At 40.5% G+C, this 25,431-nt stretch overlaps 1 protein-coding gene across 2 annotated transcripts; it reads right to left on the bottom strand.

Moving 5' to 3' along the window:
- Nucleotides 1-2,873: 2,873 nt before the first annotated feature.
- RBM25 (RNA binding motif protein 25) lies at nt 2,874-24,886 on the bottom strand. Of its 2 annotated transcripts, XM_084263800.1 has the most exons (16): nt 24,729-24,886; nt 24,373-24,430; nt 22,688-22,848; nt 19,945-20,127; nt 17,679-17,732; nt 17,331-17,414; nt 13,495-13,775; nt 12,432-12,636; nt 11,972-12,061; nt 10,556-10,629; nt 9,808-9,958; nt 9,125-9,449; nt 7,958-8,232; nt 7,530-7,628; nt 5,464-5,511; nt 2,874-4,420 (listed from the first exon to the last, which is right to left on the bottom strand). In XM_084263800.1, exons 1-16 carry the CDS (start codon nt 24,873-24,875, stop codon nt 4,328-4,330), a joined length of 2,328 nt encoding a protein of 775 aa, XP_084119926.1. In that variant the 5' UTR covers nt 24,876-24,886; the 3' UTR covers nt 2,874-4,327. The 2 variants fall into 2 exon arrangements, with proteins under 2 accessions (XP_084119926.1, XP_084119927.1); XM_084263801.1 differs by lacking the exon at nt 17,679-17,732.
- Nucleotides 24,887-25,431: the final 545 nt, after the last annotated feature.

The raw sequence follows: 25,431 nt of genomic DNA, 5'->3' as shown, positions 1-25,431 counted from the left end.
GGACGTCCGGCCAGGACCGGCCCTCACTGACACGCCGGAGCACTGGGACGGGACAAGCCGAACGCTTGCCCCTGAGCAAAGGCAGGAGGGGAACGCCCCTGAGAGACGGGGAGCGCGGGTGGGGGAGCGCCCCTAAACTTCAGCTAAGAGCTTGTCCGGCGGAGGCGGGGAGGGGGTGTTTCTACGGAGAGAAGCAGCCTGAGAAAAGAGGTGTTTGTGGAAGTCATGGCATGCATAGGCTGGTAACTTTTTTGCTGGGGCTCCTTTAAAAGACTGTTGTGACAGTAACATGGAGGAGTCTTTGTATTTGAGAACCCCCCCAAAACCACCCAAACCCACCCACAACCTCAAAACACTAGTAAAGCTTAATGTAAAATCAAGAAGCCAACAGGAGAGCAGTGAGGCAAGGGCAGAAGAAAGGAAAGCAGTTTCAAACTTGGAACTTACCTTGCTCTCCCTTGGTATTTGATTAAGAATCCACAGTTGCTCTCACAAAAGGCATAACGTAACGGGGTTACTAACAACTAGAAAATTTTACAAGGGATGTAACAGCTCTAAGTATTTTAAAAGTGCAATCTATGGAGAGACCATGTAATTCTGCCCCTTGTTAAAATGATCTGACTACACCACAGGAAGAGCCACGGGAACATGAAGTGGCTCAGGAGCATTGCGGGGAAGTTAGGCTTTACATGAGCGTCTTGACATGAATGCGGAGTTTCAGTAGGTCAAGCACACACAAAATACATTCAAAAGAAGCCAGTGTTAGACCAAAAATGATGCCTCACCAATAAGCAAAGAAAAAAAAAAACCCACACCACAGATGCACACAGCTGCACCAGACCATTCTCTATGTGATTGGTAAAGTTTGATCTATGATGAAATAGCTACCAACAGTACCTTACACTGCTCACACTGCAGGGCTCCATACTAATTCCTAACTCTGCACGTCCAACAGCCTACAGTCCCATATAGGAAAACATACAAAATTCGAAAGTGCAAGCGATGTAAATGCCAACCACTTCCAGCTTTATACATAGCCCCTTTCTAAACTACTCCTTCAGGCAGCTCTCTCAACTTCCATTTACTAAAACCATGAAAGGTCTAATGCTTCCCTCTCCGTAGTAGCAGGAAGGCAGCTGTAGTAAGAAATACAAATCCAGTAAAAAACCACATGCAGTGTTCAGGCCCCTTCCCCTGCCCGCATTTACAGCCACCATCATCTAGCTAGGTGGTTATTCTTAGCGCAGGCTTCTGTTTAATGAGAAGGAAGGAAGGAAATGGCCAAAATGAGAAAGATCAAATCAGTATGTGGACAGGTTAAATCATTTTAAGATGACACACAAAAAGACTGTATCAAATTAACAGTAAACAGGCATCATTCCTGGTAACGGATCTCTGATTCCCCTTTCTTTGCAGCGTGTAACAAATGAAAGCAATGGGGCTTTATGTTTCATACTTGCATGTTCCAAGGGTACGTAAGTCTTACTCCACAGTAAGTGGTGCAAGTCCAAAGCAATGACTAGTATATCCAGCTCTGTTGTATAAATACTAGTATTTCCACATCCCACACCTCGTGCCACCCGTGCACTATGTGTAACTTCTGAAGCACATTTCCATCACAGAATGCATCATCCTGTGCCACAGCACACCAAATACCCAGTGGCAACACAGACTTTGCTCACTGATATCATTCTCGGTGTACTCTTAATCTGTGCATTCACTGGCATAATACACAGTGTGTATCACGTATCCAGAGAGTAAAATGTTGCAATGTTGGCAAAAAATGGCTTTTTCCAAGTTTACCTTGAAATAATTGTTACTGTGTGTTGAAAGAAAACCTGAACAAAAGAAATTTACTTTCTATACTGAGAACCTCACCAGGACCTAATGTGCTCTGCACAGATCACAGGCACAAAATATATTATCATGAAGTAGTATCACTAATGTAAGTGGCAAAACAGCAGAAGTAACTTAATAAAGCAACATTTTGCATTCTGAAAGAGGAGAATTTGTTGGAAAAATGGCAGAGATGCTAGAATGACCATTCCCTCCTCCTTCCACAAACCTCAATGTCCACAAAACTGATTTTAAGTATTTTGAAGCAGTTGTGATGTATTATTTACACAGCTTAAGTTTTAGATGTCTTCCACACCCAAGCACCTTCAGTCTCCTTTGGAAAGGGTGCAAGCTTATGTCCAATGCATAAATAAGGTAATATACCGAGGAGTACGCAGCCTTAGTTTTGGGCAGAAGAAAATAAGCTGAAGTTTCATAACTTGAGCTTTCACTGCAGAATTCCCACAAGGACATCAGGCAATCTGTCACGTAGCGGCACCACCACCCATCTGTCACATTTGGCTTGTTTATCTACTACTACCGACAGCAGGAATAGCATATTAGTCGGACAAAAAGCACTCATGAAGTTCACTCTCTCTCTTCTCTGCATTTCCTATGAACAGAGCAACTTTTGAATTTATTTGGGCCTTGGGCAATTTTTGTAAATACTGGTGCAAAACTGTATGGGGACAATGAAGAAATAACTTCTCAGGGTAACGTCAAGTTGCAGAGAAAAAAAAGGAAGGCTGCAGCACTTAAGTATGTAACGTGAAACATTCTCACACAAGCTCAAGCCCGACAGAAAAGTAACAGCAAGCATTACACCAAGTGAAAAAGAAAAGAGCATTTTGTGGTGTGCATTACAGGGATGAGTAAGAACCCCTCATCACTTTGCAGGCTTTTGTATTCACCTGACAGAGCAGGATGTAGATTTAAAAAAACCCCACCCATAATTTGCAAACACTTGCTGGTTCAGAAAGCAGTGGTAAATAGAATTGCATGCTGCACAAGACTCCAAAAGAATGTCAGCCCTTAAATCAAATATATACATTTTTAATATCTGAAATATTTACATGGTGGAACCTTTACACGATCCCATTTGTTAAGAACAGTGTTTTCAAGTGTCCTCTCCAGATACAAAGAACTAGTAACTCAAGGTCACAGTTATGTTTTCTGAACAGGTCAACCTGTATCCTTCAGTTAAATACAATATAAAGATACTGGAACACCTTTACTTAATTTGTTTGCTATTAAGAATTGTCTTTAAAAATTAAAATGTTTTTGAGACAGTTTGCTCCCTGGAACACAGTCCTCCTGCAATCAAAACAGCTCGTAGCACATTATCGATTTCTTACTCAGGTATGAGATAAAAAATGCAGTTTACAGTACATCTCATAATTTATACCATGTCTGCCTATTTATAAAAACCTATATAAACAAGGCAGGAAAATATTACCCTGGTTTTGTGGACAATAGAGTGGCTTACAGTAGAAAACAAAATTTAGGGCTAGTTTAACAGTACGGATAAAACAAGACTTCTGCTCTGTTTGAACACTTAGGGTTTAGTTTTTGTCAGCTGCTACAGTCAGTTACATCCAAAATGTTTTGTTTTGGTTTTTTCCCCCTAAATACTAAAGAAAAGGCTTTTAAAAATAATTTCTTTAAAAAAAACCCCCATCTGATTGATTTTGAGATAGAAGAGCTAAAATGAAGTTGAGCAAAAGACAGCCTGTTTTAAAGAAATAAATCAATCATTAAATAGCACTTACCAAACTGAGGTCCTGCTCTTGTTTTAACTGAGCAAAGAATAAAAAAAAAAACCTGCAATTTTTATTTTCTAGGAAAAAAACAGAGCATCTGCACAGGATTAAGTTCCCAGCTTCATCTATAATTCTAAATAGGGAACAAAATACCAAACCTACTGCTGGTTCAGGTCTGAATGGAAAGCTTGAGGGACCCCTTTTCCAGAGTCAGGTACGGGGACCAAAAGACCACACAAAGCTGTTCTGTGAAAGAAGCTCAAGCCACTTATTTTTAAATTACATTCTGATCATTCCTTAAATAAAAAGAGGGAGTGTGTGGGGGGAAAAAAAATAGCACTGATAAATTTGCAGTAAAATAATTTCTCTTAATCTGTAACTGATACTGTTCCACATTAAGTGCAAACAGTTTGCAGAACAGGGGCTTTTTCTTAATATTTACAATAATCAGAGTAACATAACAAAATTAACCAGAGAATGTGTACAGTAGCTGCAGCTTATAAAACATACCGGTAATTGTACCTTGTGAATTATAAGGAATCAATGCAGGATTCAGGTAACTGAGAAGGGCAAAGAGGGCCTCAGAGCAGAGGACAAAAAAATTCACATTTTCTACATAAAAAAATACAGGTCTTAAGTCTCTGAGAACAGAGAAAATTCCAAGTCTTTGAATGATGTGGAAAAAAAAAGGCCCAAAATTGAAATGGAACCCTAAAAGCAAGAAGAGTGCTTTACTTCACTAGACCAATCTTCTTCGCTTCTGTCTCGTATATCAACAACCTCCACATTTTGACTATGAAAACTTCAGCTTCTTCATCTAGTACCTGTAGGAAATACACATTTAATAGATTATTATTTCAGGTTAGGCGTTCCAGTTACAGAGACTAATTCAAGACACATCAGAACTACAAAGTGGAGGTGGTACAATCCAAGTTTAAGCCTTTGAGTGAGGCACCAGATAGAAATTCCCTGAAGTTTTGTCCCACATGTATCTCCTGACCTGACTAGGTTGTAGTTACATACTGGAGTAACGCAGCTGTTGAGCATGAAGACATAGAAGTACCAGTATCCTGGTCCCCAAGAGTGGCTTGGGAAGAGGCATAGAAATGACAGGCTTGGGAAGAATGTAAGAACACAACATAACATGCTATTTCCCCTTAATTCTTAGCCTCTGCTCATTTTCAGCTTGGAAATTCCTTGTATATTTCTTAAGTAATCCTTCAATGGGTTTCTTTTCCCTGAGTTTATTCCCCAGGCTTGAACCTATGCAAACTTTTAGCAGGCACAACCGTGAGGAAGTTCCCCATGTCACCTATTAGCCCAAGAACAAATTAACAAGTGTCACTCTACAACCAGCTTCTACCCAACTCTGTCTCCAAGATTCCTTATTAGGAGTGAACAATTACACCTTTCAGTGTACAAAAACATGGCAAAACAGTTCTCTCTTCCAACACCAGGCAAAGGAGTTTTTACTCTTCTAGGGAAAGAAATCACCTTTTGCTCAATAATGAGAAACAGACCCACTAAAGCACTAATTATAGAAACTTTCATCCTTAGTCTTCTAACTAGATTTTTATTTCTGATACAGTTCTGTTATTGTTGATTCTTATGTCTACTGTTATTTGTTTTACATTTCTGAAGACTGCAAAATTCTCAACAGGGATCAGTAATTTCTACCTAGATGCTTTAACAGCAAACCCATACCTGTACTAACGTCATCTGTTTAATCAAAACAGCCTTCCTCTCTAAATCATGTTTTCTGTGCATATAAAGGTCAAAACCTTTTGTTATGAACTCCTTTTTTGCACAACTGCTATTAGCTTCACTATAGTTTAGAAGGTGTATCAGCTACACAATTTGTGCTTACCATGGCAACGTCGTCCAGTATGCTCTGTGGTGAGCTGTGAGCCATAACCTGAAAGAAAGAAATGGTTGGGTTTTTTTACCAAAAACTTGGAATAAACCATACAAACTTCTTCAGACAAAACCCAGTGACTTCATGACTTTTAATGCTTTGTACGTGCAAAACCAAAGTTCTTTAGTCCCAGTGTTAGCCAGAGCAAAAGGTAGTATTGAACTACATCAGATTCCATCACAGTGAGTGCTAGGTTACAGCTAGGTACTGAGAACAAGTTCCAGGAAGATCCATAGATTCAACATGTCTTGTATTTGCTGTCTATTCTTACATCTCCAATTAAGTTCTAATTCTGCGGTGGATGTGAAGCTGCAGGTAAACGTTCTGTTGTCTCATATGATGATTACCTGGCAGCTGCCAGACATTTTGCTCCAGCAGAGACAGGTGTTGGGTTGAAATTCCATAGGTGGAGTAACACTCTATTAAGCACTTCCCCATTAGAGCTGCCTAGCCAGGTATGCCACGCTCTGCTGGGCAGTGTGTCATCTAATGTCCCACCAGAATCTGGCCAGTCATCCCAGTGTTGGGTCATGGGTGTAGCAGCAGCTCTCTGGTAGAGGGTCCTTTAAAGAATGCTCCCCTGGGCCCACCATCGAACAGCTCTGGCTTCCTGTAATGCCCAGGTGAGCCTCCCATGGGCAATAAGTGCCCCCCACCCCGCCACCTTCAACGATGCATTCCTAACAGAGCACAAAGGCAAAATTCTCCCTGTACCACTCTTAACTGAATTTTCCATCTGCCTGTTACATATTTTTTCAGAAACAAGTTGTCTTTCAACACTAGAAAAGGGGATTTTTAAAACACATCATTTAAGCTTGGCAAGCATTCAACTACTGCTTTTCACTTTCTACGAACCACTTGTGCCACAAAACTCTCGCTTGCTTGGCCTCTCAGAGTAGCCCTACAAGACAAACCGAGACAGGCCATTATGAACGCAAGCACTGTGAGAGATGAAAAGACTTGACATTCTCTGTTCATGAAAAAGCCATGGAGAGCCACGGGACAAATTTAAAAAGGCAAGTTACTAGAACTTAGTTTGTAATTTGACTGAAGATAGGCAGCTTGGTTTAAACAAGTCATGCAATGGCTAAACTATAACGTGGAGTGACTTGTAATGCTAACTCTGAAACATTACTATTTGCTTACTACTAAAGCCACAACAGCAGCTAAAAAGCTTTTAAAGCAGTTAATCTAGTTAATCCAAAACTGTATGTGAAATCCAGCTATTGGCTCTCTCCCCCTGAATTCAGGAAGATCCTGTTTTTAAGTTAAAAATGTTAATGGACAGGCATTACCTTGAAATCATAAAACGGTCTGGGTTGGAAGGGACCCCAAGGATCATACAGTTCCAATCCCCTGCCACAGGCAGGGACACCAACCTCCAGGTCTGGATCTACACAAGGTTGCCCAGGGCCCCATCCAACCTGGCCTTGAACACCTCCAGGGATGGGTCACCCACCACCTCTCTGGGCAGCTCCTTCCAGCACCTCACCACTCCCTCTGTAAAAAACTTCCCCCTAACATGTAATTTAAACCTTCCCTCATTTAGCTTTAATCCATTCCCCCTTGTCATGCCATTGTCTACCCTTTTAAAAAGTTGATTTCCCTGTTTATAAGCTCCCCTGCAGCCTTCTGTTCTCCAGGCTGAATGAGCCCAGCTCCCTCAGCCTTTCTTCATAGGGGAGGTGCTCCAGCCCTCTGATCATCTAGTGGTAAAAGTGTGAGGTAAAACAGCTGCTCTTGTCAACCGCTCATTTCTTGAACCCAGTTCCACACGTCTATCTGAAAGGTAACAGCAACTAGCATGTACATACCGTGGATGTACATATCGACCATTAAAGGAGGTAACTTTAGGGCACATACTGATTCCAAGGACAGCAACTGTCTCTACTGATCGGTATCACAGATTACAGAGAAACTAAGAACAAACTGCCTTCAAAGACAGGTAGTGCAGTCATTGCTGGAGCTAAAATAGGGAGCAAACCCCAGACTTCACAATGGAAGTGGGAGATACTAACCTTAGAACAAACAAAGTCAACTAGCGTCGCTTCTTCTTCACCAATGTATTCTATTATCTTCTTGTTGATCCACGGTCTAATTCGACGTTCCATTAGTGTCTGGAAAGAAGAAAAAACCCAACAACTTATGATTTCCATAAACTTTACTGTCTTGAAGCAATACTGCTTGATAGGCAGATAGCAAACCGCTATTTAGCAAAAGATACATTTAGCTATCAATGAGGTAACACCTAGCAATTTGGCACCTCCAAGTGTTGCAAACAGCCATTCAAACAGGTTTTTAAAGGACCTTCTCCACCCTCCTCCATAAAACTATTAGACAATTTGTTGTAACAGTTCAGGAAGGGCCAAACAAAAATAAGCAGGCACATTTCAAAGTATATAAAAAAAAATGAAAAAAAGTTTTGTGAATGGTTAAATCAACTTACTGAATCCACAATTGACCAGTCAAGAGGATAAGCAAAGAGCTCTGGTTTTGCTGTGGGAATCTTCTCGATGAGACTTTTAATATGTTTGCGTTTTTCTTCTGTATTAACACTGCCTTTGATATTGCTTTTATCTTCTTCTCCGTAATCCAAGGGGACAAGTTTCCTTTTCCGGGGTACATCATCGCTGTCTTCGTCATCAAATTTATTGAAAACACTATCCACAGCGAGCTTCTTCCTCTTCACAGCATTGGGCTGATTAGGGCTATTGCAGGCACCTATGACCCAGAAGACAGAATAAATAACACATTCACATGCCCAACTGAAGCCAGTTTGCTCTTCACACATTTCTTGAGGAATATTGGTTTGTATGTCACATAAGTGTCTGCCAATGCCTAGTGTTAGGGCAAAGATCACAAACTGAGTTTGTTCAGTATTTTTGACTGAAATTAGAATAATAAGGTCTTTTTTTCTCTGCCCCAAAACCAACCAGCAACATCACTGAGGGAGGACTGTAGCACTAGTTCACACCTCAGCAGGGGCACAGCTCACTAGTGAAAGGCTGCAGTAAATCTAGCTGCAGGAAAAGCATTCATCAGTTGGCCTAATATCATACGGTCTCTCTTCATTCAAGATCTAACATGGTGTGAGCTCAAACTGCAGCCCCAGTATAATTTAGTAAAAATAATAATTAATAAACTCACAAACCTTCCAGAATACAAATATCCTTAGTTCTGCTGCTCAGAAGAAAAGATTTTAACACACCAGGGAATTGCTACAGTACTAAGGAACTTAATGCCTGTGTTGCATCTGCAACCGTCATACATTCCTCTTAACAGGAAAAAGAAAAATCTGATTCTAAATTTTATTCATTTAAAAGGGACTTTGTGAATAAACATTAGTATCTAGGGCTTAATCTAGCCTATACTTACACCAATGAAAAGTAGCAATTACTTCTAAAAGAGGTATTTAGAGATCTATTAAGGTGAAAAAGCGCCTGGAAGTAAGTATTCTCTGGATAGGAGAAATCAGGCACAGCACCTGGGTAACAACAACATGCTGTCAGTCTGTTAAATCATACAATCTATTTGGAAAACTGAAGGACGAGCTGAGTAGCCACACTTCTCATTCTGATCCCGTATAGAATGTTAAAGTAAAACGCAAACTTGCCCAATTTGAGGCTAAGTCCTATTTTGGGCCGATGCTCCTCTGTCGGCTGTTGATCCGGTGAATTTTCATGAGGGATAATAATGCCACAGGGAGATTCATCACCAGGTGTGTTAGGGGTTGCATTTCCACTAGCAGAAGAAACAGATGGGGCAGAACTAATGGGTCGTAAAGTTGGTTTAAGGCAGGGCTTTTGTTCAGGCTCCTCCTCCTCTTCCTCTGGCTCTTCTCTTTTTTCCTCTTTTTCCGCCTTCTCTTCTTCCTCCTCCTCAGACTCCGGCTCTTGTTTTATTTGTGGCTGCCTACGCCGCTCAGCTTCCTGCTCCATCTACAATGACACAGACTATTAGCAAAAGAGCCACTTCCTCAAAAACAGAGAGAATCAGAGAACAGAAGAGAATCGAAAGATCCTCTGTTTCCTAGAAATCCCTAGTAGTCAAGAACAAATAGATACAGCTGCCATTATAATTAGGAACACCAGCTAACCCAAATTTGTTTTCTACATCCATCCAGAGATGTAGAAAGTTTTGTTTCCAGTGTTCTTACCACACATCCGGACTTCTTAAGACAAGTTCAACACAGCAAATATTAACTATCAGGTATCATACAGAGTTTTGCACAATACCACCAGAATCCAGGGCACTTTTTTTTGCTGTTTCTTCTGTGTCAGGCCAACAGCTACTCACCCTCTGGAGCTCTGCATCTGGATCTGGGTGTCCTTCTGCAAGAAGGCGCTGCCTAATTTCTTCTAATTCTTCTTTTTCCCTTTTCCTGTCCCGTTCATCTGCTTCCATCTCTTTCTCCCTGTCTCGTAGCCTCTTCTGAAGAGCACTACCCCTACAAAAGACAAGGGTTTTGTACTTCAAAGAACATTCCAACAAGAACGTGGTACCACAATGGAAGAAATACCTGATACAGATGTACCTTCCACTGTATGAAAATGAGTTTCATAAGAACTAAGGTACCAGTTCTCTACATTACTAGACAGAAGTTACCTCATTGCATTAAACAGATGTAGAGAAAATAAGCAATAAACAGATGTAGAAAAAAAAAAGCAAAAATGATTTTATAGGGTTTTTCCTTGAAAAAGGCCAGTTCTGATAAATTAGTTTGCTGCAAATTTTAGTCCATGCTCAAAGATCCTTCCCCATGCTTTAAAGAGTTAACAAGCTTATTATTTCTACAGTTTACAGCTTCCTTCTAGAGAGCTTTTTGGCTGCATGCTTGACACCTTCCCTCTGCATCCATCACCTTATTTTGGCATCACAGTGACTTCTGCTCTGCCTCACCCACAAGTTAAATGATAGGAAGCACTCACTATCGCCACATAATTTGCTCAACTATACACTCCCTAAGCCCCCACCAACAAATCCCACAACTGTGTTAAAACTGACAACAAAGGTTTTGTTGTTAGGAACCAATACAAAAACATACCTGTAGTATTTTGGATCATCTCTATCATCATCATAATCTTCTAAGAATTCTTTTAACCGCTTGGCTTCTTTTGCCTGCGGGAAGTTGAAACATAAATAGTGTTATGAAAGGATTTCTGGTTTTCTTTCCAGAAGTCTGAAATTCAGTAATAGCCTTAGTAAGTTAACTTAATATCTACTATGCTACAAAGTAAAAATATAGCATTTTCTATTTTTGGAACTGCATCACCTTCCAGGGACCAACCAACTTGCTATATGTGCAACAGTAGATAGTACATCTTTAAGGCTACTGGGATCATGTCTCTGATGTGCAGGCTACTGTTCTGTTGTTAGCATTTCAAAGGGTTAAAAAGGGACACACACACAACATTTTATCACAGGAGGATCAAAGTTCCTGTTCTTCAAATCCATAAGTCTGGTATCAGGTAGTTTAACAAGGCAGTTCAAGTGAACTTGACTAGTACTGTTTTATTTCAAAAGCTGTGCTTTTAAAAAAAAAAAAAATTAGTTATGCACATAAACAAATTAGCTACTTTTATGATAAGCACTTTCCTGCTGTGCTACTACTCCAAACCATGTGGCGCTGCATTAATGCCCAGACCTAAAACCAAAGTGGAATATGGGGTTAAAGAGGAGCTATTTTTCCCCCATCCGATAAAATGAAATAAATGAGCAGTTCTTTATGGAGAATATAAAATAGGACATTCACACCCGCGTCCAAACTGCATCTTTAAACCTTGGTTGGAAAAGACCTTTAAGATCATCGAGTCCACCCATTCCTATCCTATGATAAACCATATCCCTAAGTACCACATCCACCTCTCTTTTAAACACAGCCAGGGTTGGTGACTCAACCCCCTCCCTGGGCAGCCTGCTCCAAGCCCTGACAACTCTTTCAGTGAAGAGCACTTTCCTGACATCTAATCTGACCCTGCCCTGGCACAGCTTCATGCTATTTCCCCTTGTCCTGTCTCCTGTCACCTGGCTGAAGAGACCATTGCCCACTTCTCTATAACCACCCTTCAGGTAGTTGTAGGCAGAGATAAGGTCTCCCCTCAGCCTCCTCTTCTCCAGGCTAAACACCCCCAGCTGCCTCAGCTGCTCCTCATAGGATTTGCCCTCCAGCCACTTCCCCAGCCTGGCTGCCCTTCTCTGGACTCACTCCAGGACCCCAATGTCCTTCGTATGGTGAGGAGCCCAGAACTTGACACAGCACTCAAGGTGCAGCCTCAGCAATGCTGAGTACAGGGACACAATCACCTCCACAGACCAAATCTATTAACTTTAAAAAAAAAAAAAAAGTTTATAAAAAATGAGCACACTATCGCTATCCATAAAGTTAGCAGGAGAATGTTCCATCCTAAGCGGGACAGGAAGAACAAGGGGGAAAAGTTACAAGTAAAACTTGAAGCCTTACCATTTCCCTTCTTCTTTCCTCTTCCCTTTCAGCCTCTTTTTCATATTCTCTGCTTTTCTTCCGTTCTCTGATTTCCCAGTTTTTAAGCCGCTACAACAGAAGGAAACAGACACTCCAATCTCGAGAATGTTAAGAACAGCACTACTGCTATGAAGTTAGTTTGGACTCCTTCTTAAAACCAATCGTTTTCAAATAATGCAAATTATTTATCTGTAACATAAAATAACAGAATCACAGGGGTTGGAAGGGACCTTGAGAGATCATCGGGTCCAATCCCCAAGAATCAGAATCAGAAGTCCAAAGTTGTCCTGACAATGACTTCTGCACCTATTGATTCAAAGGATTAAAAGCGTATTTAGAAATAGGGAGAAGGAATTATGTATTTTCTAGTAGGAAACTTGTAATAACCCCTCTCAAACACTTTTTTCCCCCTTAGGGAACCTTACAAATCCCAGCCTACCTCTTGATATGCAGCTTCTTTTTCCCGCAGCTTCCTTTCTAGTTTTCGGCGTTCATAGGCATCTTCCTCATCTTCCTCCCGGTCTCTCTTCTTATCCTTCTCCCGCTCGCGCTCCCGCTCGCGCTCTCTTTCCCGCTCCCGCTCCCGTTCTCTTTCCCGCTCTCGTTCCCTTTCCCGCTCTCGTTCCCGGTCTCTGCTTTTTTCTCTGAAGGAAGAATCCAAAGTTAAGTCCAGAGCTTTCCTCTCCACCCAGTCAAACCACGAAAGGTACAATGCACTATTTATAGAACCTTGCAAGTTAATTCTTCTACAGATATACATGATGATTGGCTGGTACAGCAGTTGGCATAAATCAATGCTTGTGATGTATTTTAAAAAACAACCTATAAGCCAATAAGTAGTGGTATCTACAGAAGTTATGTATGAGTACGTGGCAATTCTTCTCAGATTGTGAGAGTAGTTCTTCAAAAGTAAGCCACAGCTAAATACCGCACAAATAAAGGGTATGCTTAATAAATCCTTTGTGTTTACATGGCTTACAGACAACCTGATGATGACAAGATGATTTCAAGTGAAGGTTTATTTTTTTCTGTGGTGAAGAGAGATAAAGCAGCCTGAGATGATTTGTTACAGTTTAAGACTGAAGGAGAAATCTCCTTGTTTTTAGCACAAAACCTCAAAACAAACAAAAAACCCCATACACCAAAGGAAAAGGCAAAACATACTTATGTTTGTGCTTTTAGCTTAAAGAGAATCTTAAGTAGGAATAAAGCTACCCATGAAAAAATAAGATATCGGAGATAAAACCAGTGTGCTTAAACCATGGTTAGGCATCTGCTTGCTCCATATTGCAGCCCTTACTCCCGTGCTGTTGAAGGAATTTCAAGTATTCTTCCAATTTGTGTAAATACAACATTTTCTAAAGTTTTGATTTCCTGCTTTTACTTGTCATCTTTGAAAAGGACCGTTTCTCTTCTGCATGGCAGCTGACCTGCGGAACTAGATGCATTTGGTAAACAGCACAAGCAAGAACTGAAATAAACAGCAACTCAAGTGCATTTACCTTGATCTGCTCCGATCCTTATTGCGATCTGAACTCCGTTCCCGATCTCTGTCCCGGTCTCTGTCTCGCTCGCGGTCTCGCTCGCGGTCCTTCGTTCGATCCCGATCCCTATCTCGCTCTCGTTCACGCTCCCGTTCCTTCTCCTTCTCTCGTTCACGTTCCCTCTCTCTTTCACGCTCCCTCCTTTCTCGTTCACGCTCCCGTTCCCTTTCTCTTTCTCTGCGTTCTTTTTCAATTTCCTGTCTTTCTTTCTCCTTTTTGCCTTTTTCCTCCTCCAGTTTCTAAAAACCAACAAGAGAACTTTCATAGTTAATTTTGTAGTTAGAGGAACTGGATATTCCCGGCGCAACACACAAGGCTGGTAATGGAAATACCAAAACCGCCACTGATTTTAAAAATACTAAATAGGGTTTTGTGGGTATTGTTTGGAACTCATAAGTATGAAATTAAAATGCATCAATCACAAGACTAGGTTTCGTGCAAAAGCATAGATCTACACAGACCAGCAATCTCCAACCTTAGCAGAGCAGGGCTGGCCTCGGATTATAAACTAAGCTGCACGTACACAGTGCACTGCCAGTCATAATTCAGGTGGGCAACAAATTCCATGGGCTCTATAAGATGCTTGGGTACAAGCAAAGTGAACTTCTAGCTGAGAAAATTAATTGCAACTAGGAAAAGACATTGCAGTGGAATGCTTATGGGAACAGCGAGTTGTTTCCCAAAACGTCCTGACAGACCAAAACTGTCCTGTATGAAAACTTGGGTAAAGAAATTTATCCACTTACACGTAGTGCATGTGGTAAAACAGTGAAGAGAGCTGCAACCTTTTCCCTTTTCCCTCCCTAAAAAGTTCTAACAATTCATTGGTAAGAACTGGATTCTGCAGAATGGAATCTTTAACTTCCACCACTGCAAGATGGAGAGAGTTAAAAAAAGGTTGGAAATAGCTCTTTGGAAACACAGAAACTAAAGGGTTACCTGCTATAGTTTTACTAAAAATTGTACAAAATTGCCACTTTTGCTTTGCAATTACAAACAGTTCCTATGACCAAAATTCCTATAAGACAATAGAAAATACATCAACAGAATGATAGATAAATCCATCCTCGGAAGCAATTGTTATGTGTTAACTTACAGATGCTGTGCTAGGACATGGACCGCCAACACTGGATTAACCTTGCCTATAAGCTATGTTTCTGGGAGGAAGAGCAAGTACACGGTTCACAAATATACCAAATAACAACCAAATAAACCAAATTTCAACCTGATGGATGCCAGAATACCACTTTTTTTGAACAAATATTGAGCAGAATAAACAGGTTTATCCCCTTTGGCTCCACGTTTACCATCACTGAAATGAAATTAAAAACTGGAACAATGAAACAGCATTTTCTCTGGTTTGTTTTTTTTTTCTTTTTTCTTTTCTTTCAAACAAAGCATTTAAGACAACTTTAAAAAGCAATCTTACCTGATAAGTGTTCTTCTGCCATAGGCACGGGGACCAGAGAACCGACAGAGGATTACAGAAATAAAAGCTAATTCACTAGTGATCAATGTATCCAGTGAAACTACACTGCATTGATAGCACAATACAGGCAAACCAATGTTGGATACATTTAAATCACAAAAGGAAAAAGGGACTAAAAATGGTAGGAATTGGTAGAAACTGATATGAAAAAACAAAACTTAAAATTCTACAATATATACATTGGGCTGGAAACCAATTTCTAAAAGGACTGTATTTTACAGGAGCTTTACAGTGTTAAACCTCAGCATGGTCAGATGTTAAACTAGTTTGTTAACTTTTAAAAATCCAACTTACCTCAAATATCATATACTTTTAAAGAAAAGTTTACATACTGAAGTGGTCAATACTTACAGGTTATCTTAGATGTTCCAATAGAAATTTCTTTGGTTGAACTCCTGCTTTTTTGCCACTCAAAACCTTTGTTAGTGGTGAGAAAATTACTTCTCGAGAGTGGATTAATTTGGTTTGTAAATATGTTTACAGGTGTAAATATACACACACACAAGTCTTGGTGTATTCAAATCCATTTTGTAGGTCTGCTTTCTTAAAATCCAATTTAAAAAAAAAAGGTCTATTTTCTAATGAAAATATGAACTCATCAACTTCTGTCAGTCTAAATAAGAGGATCTGAAAGGGTAATGGGATGGGAACGGTATCAGATATACTGAAGTAATGAACAGAAATGAACAGGTAGAAGAATTATAAATTTTACCTTGAGCTCTCTTCAGACTCGTCCGTGCTGTAAATGGACGCCCCCTGCAATGCTGATACCCTGACAGTCCGTGGTTATTGTTTTATAAACTCATACCAAAAACATGCAAAGGTTCACTGCGCTCACTAGCCAGCTGCTAAAGATTCAACAGCCCCTTTTAAACAGATCCAATAATACAAGACTACTTCCAGTTGATTTTTAATGTTAAGAAGCCCAAAATGGCCCTCCCAATAATACAGATTAAAGGCAATAAAATGCCCAACAGCTTCTGAAACAATGAAGCATGGTTTTTGTTTTGTTTAAAGTATTACTTGTTTACATCTTAGTACCAGTGACTTCTTGGGGCTTGGAATTGAACACAATGCTACTGAAGTTTCACCACTGACCAGTTTCACATTCAACTGCTGAGCTTCTCCAGATGATTTCCTTCCAGAATTTTCCCCCAGGTTTTTATCTCCACCAGCTTCAGTCAAGAGGAGGAACTGAGTACGTGTACGTAGGACAATGTGCAGTCATTTGTGTTTCCGCTGATACAGCTGTGTGAGAAGGTGGTACCATCCCCAGTGGCTGCATGTGGTAAAGCTGAGTAAAACGGGCATACTCCACCTGGCTATACCTTCAGCATTCTCTTTAACACTGATCTGGGGGCACTTGGAAACAAGTGTGTGCTCAAAAGAGGAGCTTACTGATACTTCCCTAGGCCAAGGAGCATTCCAGTTTTGTTGGGGACAAAAATAATACCAACTTCAAGCCAAACATTAAAATAAGAACATTACATGCATAGTTGTGCTTTACTATCCACAAGTATCACTTTCCAAAGCAGAAACATTCACAGATGCACTAGCATTAACGGAAACTTCTGTAAGTGGGAACCCTGAGGTGGGACTTGATGGGCACAAACAGTTCCAAGCCAGTTACCCCTTTGCATATTTTTCTGAGGGGGCATCCATAAGTATAATAAAAAACAGAAGCTCATACTTACATCCTATTCCATGTTACTTTCCAAGCTGTGAGTTTCATCTTGCATTAGTCACCATATGATCTCTATCATAATGGTGGGGGTCAATGAATAGATTAGCTTTATGGGAATTTACAGTTCTTCCATGCATCTAAAGTTTGGTAAGTCTGGTAACCACTGACCTAGTTTTAATCTTCCCCCACTCTTAACTTAGAACTATTAAAATAAAAGACTTAAATAATTCAAGTTTCAACTCTTCATAAAATCTTGGATTATGTTACAAATCTACCTACAGAAACACACTCAAGTGTATGTCTTATACTGCAGCCCCGTTTAGCCTTCAGTTATAAATATCTTGACTTTAATGTATGTGTAGAAACTTAAGTTGCCTTTATTCATGTTAAGGTGAGCAGACTGCAAAATAATCAGTAGCAATCAAAATCTTAGCATAAAGATGTCAAGGGCCACTTTAACGTGGTAGTAGTCTTTTTTTTTGTAAAGAACTATATGTATATTAAACCTAATATAAACATAATTTTAAGTGATATTGCAATGTACTGCTAAATTTTATAATAGTGGTTTTTTGGATTTTGAAAAAGCCTAATTTGTATCAAGTGCAAAAACAAGAATACTACCTTGTGTGTGTCTCTGAATTTACTGATCTCTCTTGATATCAGGTCTCTTTTGTCTTCCTCCATTTCTATAGCATTTATATCCTCCTAAAAAACAAGGGGGACAGGAGGAAAAACATTAAGAGCCATCTGTACAGACATAGGAGAACAAGAGAAAAGCTGAAGGTTAGAAGTTTTCAACCAGTTTTCTTGCAAGAGATAAACAAAGTCCTTCTGCAGTACCAAACCTGACAGTCTGATGTTAATGAGTGAAAAAAAAACAAAAATAAAAAAAATCAGATGGACAAGAGTCACAAATCTGGCAACTAGCAGTAAACATAGTCATTGTCAAAGCCTACAATGTAAACGAACCTTGGTGATGAGTGGATAAGGTATCAGTGGGGCCACTGGAAATCTGCGGAAAATCTGCGGAAAAATCCACGGAGATTTTTTTTTTTAAAGATAAGATTGCACACTACTCTGAAAAACAATGTTTTGTATGTTTGCACTGTAAAGCAATATTGTATTGCTGTGAGCTCATTTCTTTGATTCAACAAAATTTTACAGAAGAACCTCGCTAATTCTCCCTTCTCTGGACTACTTAAAAATACATAGTGAGGTCTCCTGTTAGTAAGACTTCACTGAATGAGAAGTGTACTATAGGATATTAGTATGCTATGGTAGCATCATAAAGAAGACTAAGCTACTCTTGCCAATGGAAGCAATCAGTATATTTGCAGCAGTGGGTACAGCTTGACTGTCTTTACTCGCTAATTCGCAGAATTTGGCAGATTGCACCTACTGAACTAACGGTGCGAATTAGCGAGGTTCCCCCGTGCTTGAGATTGAAAACCAGATTCCACTCACTCTCAGCTCCCCGCACACATTTTCAACTCCCCCACATCAGTCATGCCTTCACCCAGTAGAACTAACAGCAGACTCTGTTGTAACACCAGCGGGGAGTCTCCTTGACTCCGAGCTCTTCAAGGAACAGCAGCCCAAAATGGACAGGTTTCCCTGCCCCCCCGCCCGCCAGTACAGCTGCATTCATCTTCCCTTTCCCCCCCACCCTCTGCAGTCTTTCTCTCCCCTCTCCTTTAAGGACAAGAGAGGAACAAGCTAGGACCATCTCTTCACTCCCACCTCTATCCACACAGGCCAAAGATGGCAACTTACAAGGTTCTTTGCCTCTTTCCCAGTATGAGAGGGATGAGGGGGTGTAATTTCAACCCACAAGTGCAATGTATTTAAAAAGCACTTACTTGTCTACTCAACTAGCTCAGATTGGTCAAATTCTACATCATGCAGAGCTAGCAGAATATACCTCTGTCCCAGGGACACACTCAGCGCTTAGCTCTTCCAAGACTGCAATGGTCTCTTACAACGTTTAACTACCTGGCATTATTCATGGCCACAGATATATGTACCCGCAGGACAATACACATTGTAACAATGCTTGTAACAAAAAAAAAAAAAAAATACAGCTGGTAGCATTAGACAGTGACTCATTTGTAAATTCTCATCCAAGAAAGCATCTTCTCCCAAAGAGAGGGAGAGGAAAGAAAAAGAAATTCTCAGCTCAGCACTCTTAGACCTCAGGTCAGCCACAGCTAACAATTTTGTGGGGAAGATAAAGTCACTCCCTGAGGGAGAGGTTGCTTCTTGTACCACACTTAAACCCCGTAAGTATTTGAAACTGCATTTTTGCCTTGGAATAGGTACTATGCAGAAGACTTAAGTGGTCAAATAATTTTCCAATCTCCTTCGTATCAGAAGCAGAATGGTAGGTGTGAAAGCCCATTTCCCCTGGTTAGACACTTGGCTGGGAAAGCTAAGTCTGAGTTTGCTCATTCTTATTCCCCCTTCTCCAGTTTGTTCCATTCCATAAAAAGGTCGTGAACAGAAGCAGGTCTACACCAGAACATTCATTCCTGCTTAACAGGGTTTTTTTTGCATTATACAATATATGAAAACCAGATGATTGAATCCAGCCAAATTGACACGTGTGCATTAAGAGTGATTTTTCTAAGGCGGAAGATTACAGTTTGCCTTTCATCCCTGAAGGGATCCCTCTGAGGTTTGTGAGGTTATTTCACATAAACAACTAATGAAGAACTTCCACATCTGGAGAGATTAGCTACAACCAGTTGGATCAAGGTGCACTACAAGAGTGCAGTACTACAAGCAGAGAGAAGAATAATTTTGTCAGAAACTACCAGAGCAAATTCTTGATGTTACAAAAGTGCCCTGGCACCTTTCAATGGAAACAGCCCATATGCAGGAACACTTGGGGTTTTTTAACTTCTCCTCTAAATAATCCTACATGGACATACAGATTAAACTGCATTAAATCAGTATTTCCACCTTCAGAGGGATGAAAGGTCAGTTCAATCCTGCCCAGATTCACACCTGTTGTTCCAAGAAGTCTAGGTGCTTAAATGCCTAAACCATCCTGAAGGGATGGTGTCTATAACTGACTAGCTTTCAGCTTTAAAAAGTGAAATTGCTGCTGACTTCAATGCTTGTTGATCTGTTTCTCATCAGAAGTTTAGGTTTAAAGTATTTGCACAAGGTCTGGTCATTATATAAAGGTGAGTTGAAGAAAAAAATCTGTTTTGTCCAAAATCAAAACACATACGTCCTCCTTCTTTTCCTTTTTCTTCTTCCTGGGATGAGAGTCAGATTCCTGGGAGGGGGCATTGAGCTCGCTGGAATATTCTCGTATTAAGACTTCAATGGCCCCTTTAATGATCTGATCTCTTCTCTTTGTTTCCTCATCCAGTGCTTCATCATCATCATTTGTGGTCTCCGGTCTGGTGTTCTAAGGAAAAATGGCAAAATACCCAGAATCAGTGAATTGAGAATAGTTTTCATTTATTAAGTTCACCTTTGATCATCACATTCATGCCCCTACAGCATTTACAAAAACAGGAAAGCCAAACCCAAACCAACCCCCCCTACAAAAAAAAAAAAAAAACCAAACCAAATCACCTACAAGTAGTTATCAAGTGCATTATTTTAGTCAGACCTTTTCACACTGGCAATACTGTAAGGACCACATTGTTTTACTTGTGGGATGGCTGCAGGGAGCAAGTTCAGGATTGCACAAGAAAACAGAACATGTAAGTGGTTATAAGGTGGCAGACAGGAAAAGAGAAAGCGCACGCACTCTCACAGAAAGGCAGTCACCACAGCCCAGCTCTTGGCCAAATGTTTCTGCCTTGTATCCTCCAGAACTTCAAGTCATTTCAAGAGCAGCTCCTCAAAGCCTTCAACTTAAGTGCCATGCAATAGAAATGTCTACTTATAACTTTTAAGCTGCAACTTATATAATGGGAGAACTGTATTAAAGCAATATTATTAGGGAAAACATTCCTTGCACAGCAAACATTGTTCTATTATTGTTCATCAATTGCTTTGTAGTTCATCCTCTTCTTGCCCCTTTCCACCTTGCAGGGAGGAAAAAGAAGGGAACACAGACGAAGAAGTGCATTTCACTAACTGTTACACAAAAGGGTAGAACAATGATCTGCATACTGAGCAAGGCAGCCCACCTCTTGATCCCCTGAATCTTTTAAGAAAATGGAATCTCACCTGAGAATCCAGCTGGGTATCCCGTCAAGCGATAGGTGGTGGGTGGAGTGAGGGGGAGGGAAGGGTCTGATGGAGCAGCAGCTAAGAATGAGGGGGAAGGGAGGATTCAGTTGGAGCTGAAGAGGCTGCCAGGCCAAGGAACAAGCTGAAAAGAGCTAGAAGGCATTGACAGGAAGTGGAATTGAAGAGGTCCGGGGAGAAGAAGTGATCAGGGAGAGGAGCTAATTAAAAAGATGTGTCTTTGTAAGATGTGTCTTTTTAAGAAATTGTGCTGTAGTGTACGCATTTGATTTCTTAATAAAAAAGATTAAAGGAAAAAAGTTGCAACTTTTGGATCTGAGTGGCACCAGGGCCTCAACAATGGTATGAAAGGAACCGCAAGAGGTATGATTACATTATGCTTCATCAATATTCCTCAGCAATTCACAGCCTCTTTTTACTGCACCACCACAAACAAAAACCCCAAAACCCAAAAGCCCCAAAACAAAACATTTGGTGCTAATCTCATGCTCCAGTTCAATGGAAGCAGCACATACTGTTGTCTTCACCAAAGCCACAAGCAGCACCCTCTACTTTATTACAATCCCCTAGGATTAACTGAAAGCCAGAGGAGCTCCCAGAAAGCACCCTTCATTAGAGATGTACAAGAACTCCAGTGATAGTTTAAGCTTGTTTCTAGTATGAAGCACCATATTACAGATCATGCCAATGGGAAACAAGGAAGTATGGAATGGAAGGGCCAGTCAAATCAAGCCCTCACCTAGGTTAACATTCCTCCATGCAACCCCCAGGAAGTTAGTACTCTGCTTTATTCAGCCACTGCATTTTATCCCATACACTGGGTTCACAGTCAAAGATGCGTCAGTCAAGTACTTCAAGACAACATTATGCCTCTAGTTCTAGTTAAGAGAGAAGTACCTGTGTTCCCACAGTATCTTACATACCTTTAATAACAATTCCAAACAGGAATTTTAAACATTTACCTGCTACAGTGTGATTAATACCTTTAATTTTCCTCAACAAGAGCCTTTTCTGGCTTTCATTTCACAGGAAATAATTACTTACTACCTTAAGGTATGATGAGAACTTTAAAATCATTAGAGACTAAGCCTAACAATCTGTTTTATTCTTTAGCAAAGAGATAGATAAAATTCATTTTAATGCAAATTTCTGAGTTAAGAGAAAGAATTCAAGGTATCAGATATCTGTTTCTAGAGCTAAGGATCTGTTCTGGAATAGTTGCAGGTAATACAAAACCAAGTGTCCCATCTACTAAATGCCTGGAAGATGCCCACTTCTTGATAACTGCATAATCTACTGGAAGATCTTTTTCTTCCCTTTTTATTAATTTGTTCTAGATCATCAGCAATGGAGGGGAAAAAACCCTCCCATTCTCCTCAGACAACTGACAGAGGGTCTGTAGAGTGGTATGACTACTTTGTGTAGAGTTTATATACTTATACAAGTTTCTAAAAACCAAAAAGAAACAACAGAATCGTAAGGAGTAGCACATATTGCTACCCAATTCATTCAGGATGAATTGCAGAACTCATTCTAGAGATTCAGTTGTAGCTTACAGGTAAGTTTCACTGCTGGTGAATTAAGAGCTTACACTTCACTGCCTTTCAACATATTTTCAGACTCACTAATGTGATTCTGGTGAAATCCTAAAATGAATTAAGTGCAGAGACAAGAATAGAAACTAAGAGAGAGTCACAGTCTGATCTAGGAAGAATGCTACATTGCCCTCCTGCCAAAACATCACAAATCACACATTATATACGTACCCCATTAGAAGCTTTTTTCTTTGCTTTCCATTCATCTAGCTGAGCCTTTGTCTTTGCATCAACTTTGACCAGCAGCTTCTTCTCTCCAATCTGGAGGTCATGGAGTAGCCTCAGTGCTCGTAGTGTGGATTCCGGTTCTTTGTACTCACAGAATCCAAAGGCTGAAAGGGATAATGGAGATGAAAAGTGTTAAAGCTCTTCAGGTAATTCATGTGAAGAAAAGTGTTCTGAATCAATGAACAGGGAACATAAGCATTCTTTTAGAAAAAACAGAGGTACACACCATAAACAGTCAGGGAGATCATCCACTGCATTAGTCTGATATAACTAATGGTCCAGAGAATAGGCTGAAAGCAGTGGACTGTGTTTGCAAAGCTTCTGACATGCCTGGCTTATCTAAAGAATGAAGTCTATATGAATCATAGAATGGTCTGGGTTGGAAGGGACCTCAAGGATCATACAGTTCCAATCCCCTGCCACAGGCAGGGACACCAACTTCCAGGCCTGCATCTACACAAGGTTGCCCAGGGCCCCATCCAACCTGGCCTTGAACACACCCAGGGATGGGGCATCCACCACCTCTCTGGGCAGCCCCTTCCAGCACCTTGCCACTCCCTCTGTAAAGAGCTTCCCCCTAATATCTAATTTAAACCTTCCCTCCTTCAGCTTCAATCCATCCCCCTTGTCCTGCCACTGTCTGCTCTTTTAGAAAGTTGATTCCCCTCCTGTTTCTCTGCTCCCTTCAGGGACTGGAAGGCTGCAATGAGGTCCCCCTGCAGCCTTCTCTTCTCCAGGCTGAACAAGCCCAGCTCCCTCAGCCTCTCTTTGTAGGGGATGTGCTCCAGCACTCTTAATCATCTTCATGGCCTCCTCTGAACCCTCTCCAACAGTTCAAATCTTTCTTGTATTGGGCCCTCAGCTCTGGACACAGGACATCAGATGGAGCCTCACAAGGGCAGAGCAGAGAGGGACAATCCCCTCCCTGTCCCTGCTGGCCACTCCTCTTCTGATGGACATGTCTCAGGTAGATTTTGCAGCTGTCTTACAAGCAAGGACATCAATCAACAGTTCATTGCTAATGTAAAGGTTCCTCACAACAGTTACACAAAGTTTTACATGAGAAAAAACATCTTAGGAGAGCAAAACAAATGGAGCATGGAAAAAAAGCTTAAAAAAAAGGAACATTAAAAAAGAAAAAATCCCAACCAACCTAGGGAAGAGATGAAAAAATAACAGCAAAAAATATTAATTTAAGTTTTTTCCTGTATCAGGAAAAGCCACAAGAAAATGGAAATCACTTCAATTTAAGTATAGGGAAGGAAGATCGATTTTTTTAATCAGGAAAACCTTAACAGAGAAGGTTACTATACAGCAGTGGAAGACAGTGTTGCAAGGTGAATGTTTCTCAAGGATGGTCTATAAACTCCTGATTCAGTCTCAAAACAGACAGGTCAGCTAACTTAAGCTCCCAAAACATCTTCTCTTTCTCAATCTTATTTTTCTTTCTGTCTTGACTCCAAGGGCAGAAACTACTAACCCTTTACTAGAATGCATGTAGCACTTAAGTATCATATACAGTATCTTGAAATGTACAAGTATTAGGAACAGAAAGGTGTCAAACATTTGAAAAGCTGCCAGCTAATAAAAACAAGAGCCTAAAGAGTTTGAAAAGTATGAATGATTACCTTGAAGTTTTCCAGATGCTCCTTGTACTCTCTTCCAACTCAAAACCAAGCCACATTTCTGCATTAGAAATAAGATTTATTCATTAAATATTATTATGTTCAAAACATCACAACTACTTTTTGCCAAAGACATGTAAAAAGGGTAAACACTACTAAAAATAAAACACGTCTACATTCATTGACACCTACAGCTTAAAAAAAGCTGTACTCTTCACTTGCTGACTTCAAACTCAAGCTCAGTGGAATGCTATTCCAGTGACAGAGACTAACTCTGCTTTTATTTTCAATCCACTGCTTGTGAGTCATTACTTCATTCATCAGCCAGGGATGAAGTTTCACAAGCACTCTGTACTTACTGCTAGAAGCTGCCGTATGAGCATGTCTGAGGCCTTCTCAGAAATGTTGCCTACAAAAACGGTGGTGGTGGGACCGCTGTTTTCATCGTTTTCTTTGTTCTTTAAGCCAGGGTGATCTTTTCTGGCTCCCAAATGTTTTCCAACCATAGACACTGTGGTAGGAACTAATACCTAGAAAAACGAGGACAGAGTGTAAAAGAGTGCTTTGGTTTTGGCTTCCTCCTGTATTTAAATCCCTAAGAGAAAAGACTGGGGATACACATACAAACCTTGGTTAGGCTTATGGGATGAGACCCCGTAAGTGGTTCAGGCTTTAACACTTTATACAACACAAAAGAGACTGACATTTTCTGGCCAAAACAGACAGGAGTACCTGAACACGGCTACTGGAAGGTCTCAAGGTGAACATATGTAACACCAGGTATTACCTCTTCTACAAATAACTAGTTTGCAGCATTTGAGGAACTGAAGGTTGAAGTACTTCATCTAACAGTGTACTGAACTCTTTAAAAACCAAGCTGCAAACATAAAAGTAACTGACCTAATGGACATGACAGGTCTTGGGAGCTTTCACAGGGTGAATGAACACTGCTGCTTGATTTAATTAATATACAAGCCAAGACCACTGGCAAAGAAGCAAACATTTATAAAACAATATACAGAGATAGGCGTAATCATCTCCTCCATTTTGCTGCTCTTCCCT

Source organism: Gallinula chloropus (assembly GCF_964237585.1).
Source record: "Gallinula chloropus genome assembly, chromosome: 4".
NCBI classification, from domain to species: domain Eukaryota; kingdom Metazoa; phylum Chordata; class Aves; order Gruiformes; family Rallidae; genus Gallinula; species Gallinula chloropus.
The sequence above is the reverse complement of the archived record's forward strand: the minus strand, read 5'-3'. Positions and strand labels throughout refer to the sequence as shown.

Bases quoted from the DNA above. Each gene is read 5' to 3' on its own strand.
- RBM25 (XM_084263800.1), bottom strand. From the start codon at position 24,875: ATGGTTGGAAAACATTTGGGAGCCAGAAAAGATCACCCTGGCTTAAAG. The intron at 17,733-19,944 runs GTATGTGTTTTG...ATTTTTCCGCAG, and splicing joins AAAAGGAAAAGAAGGAGGAC to ATTTTCCGCAGATTTCCAGT. The intron at 12,637-13,494 runs GTAAATGCACTT...TTCTTCCTTCAG, and splicing joins AAGGATCGGAGCAGATCAAG to AGAAAAAAGCAGAGACCGGG.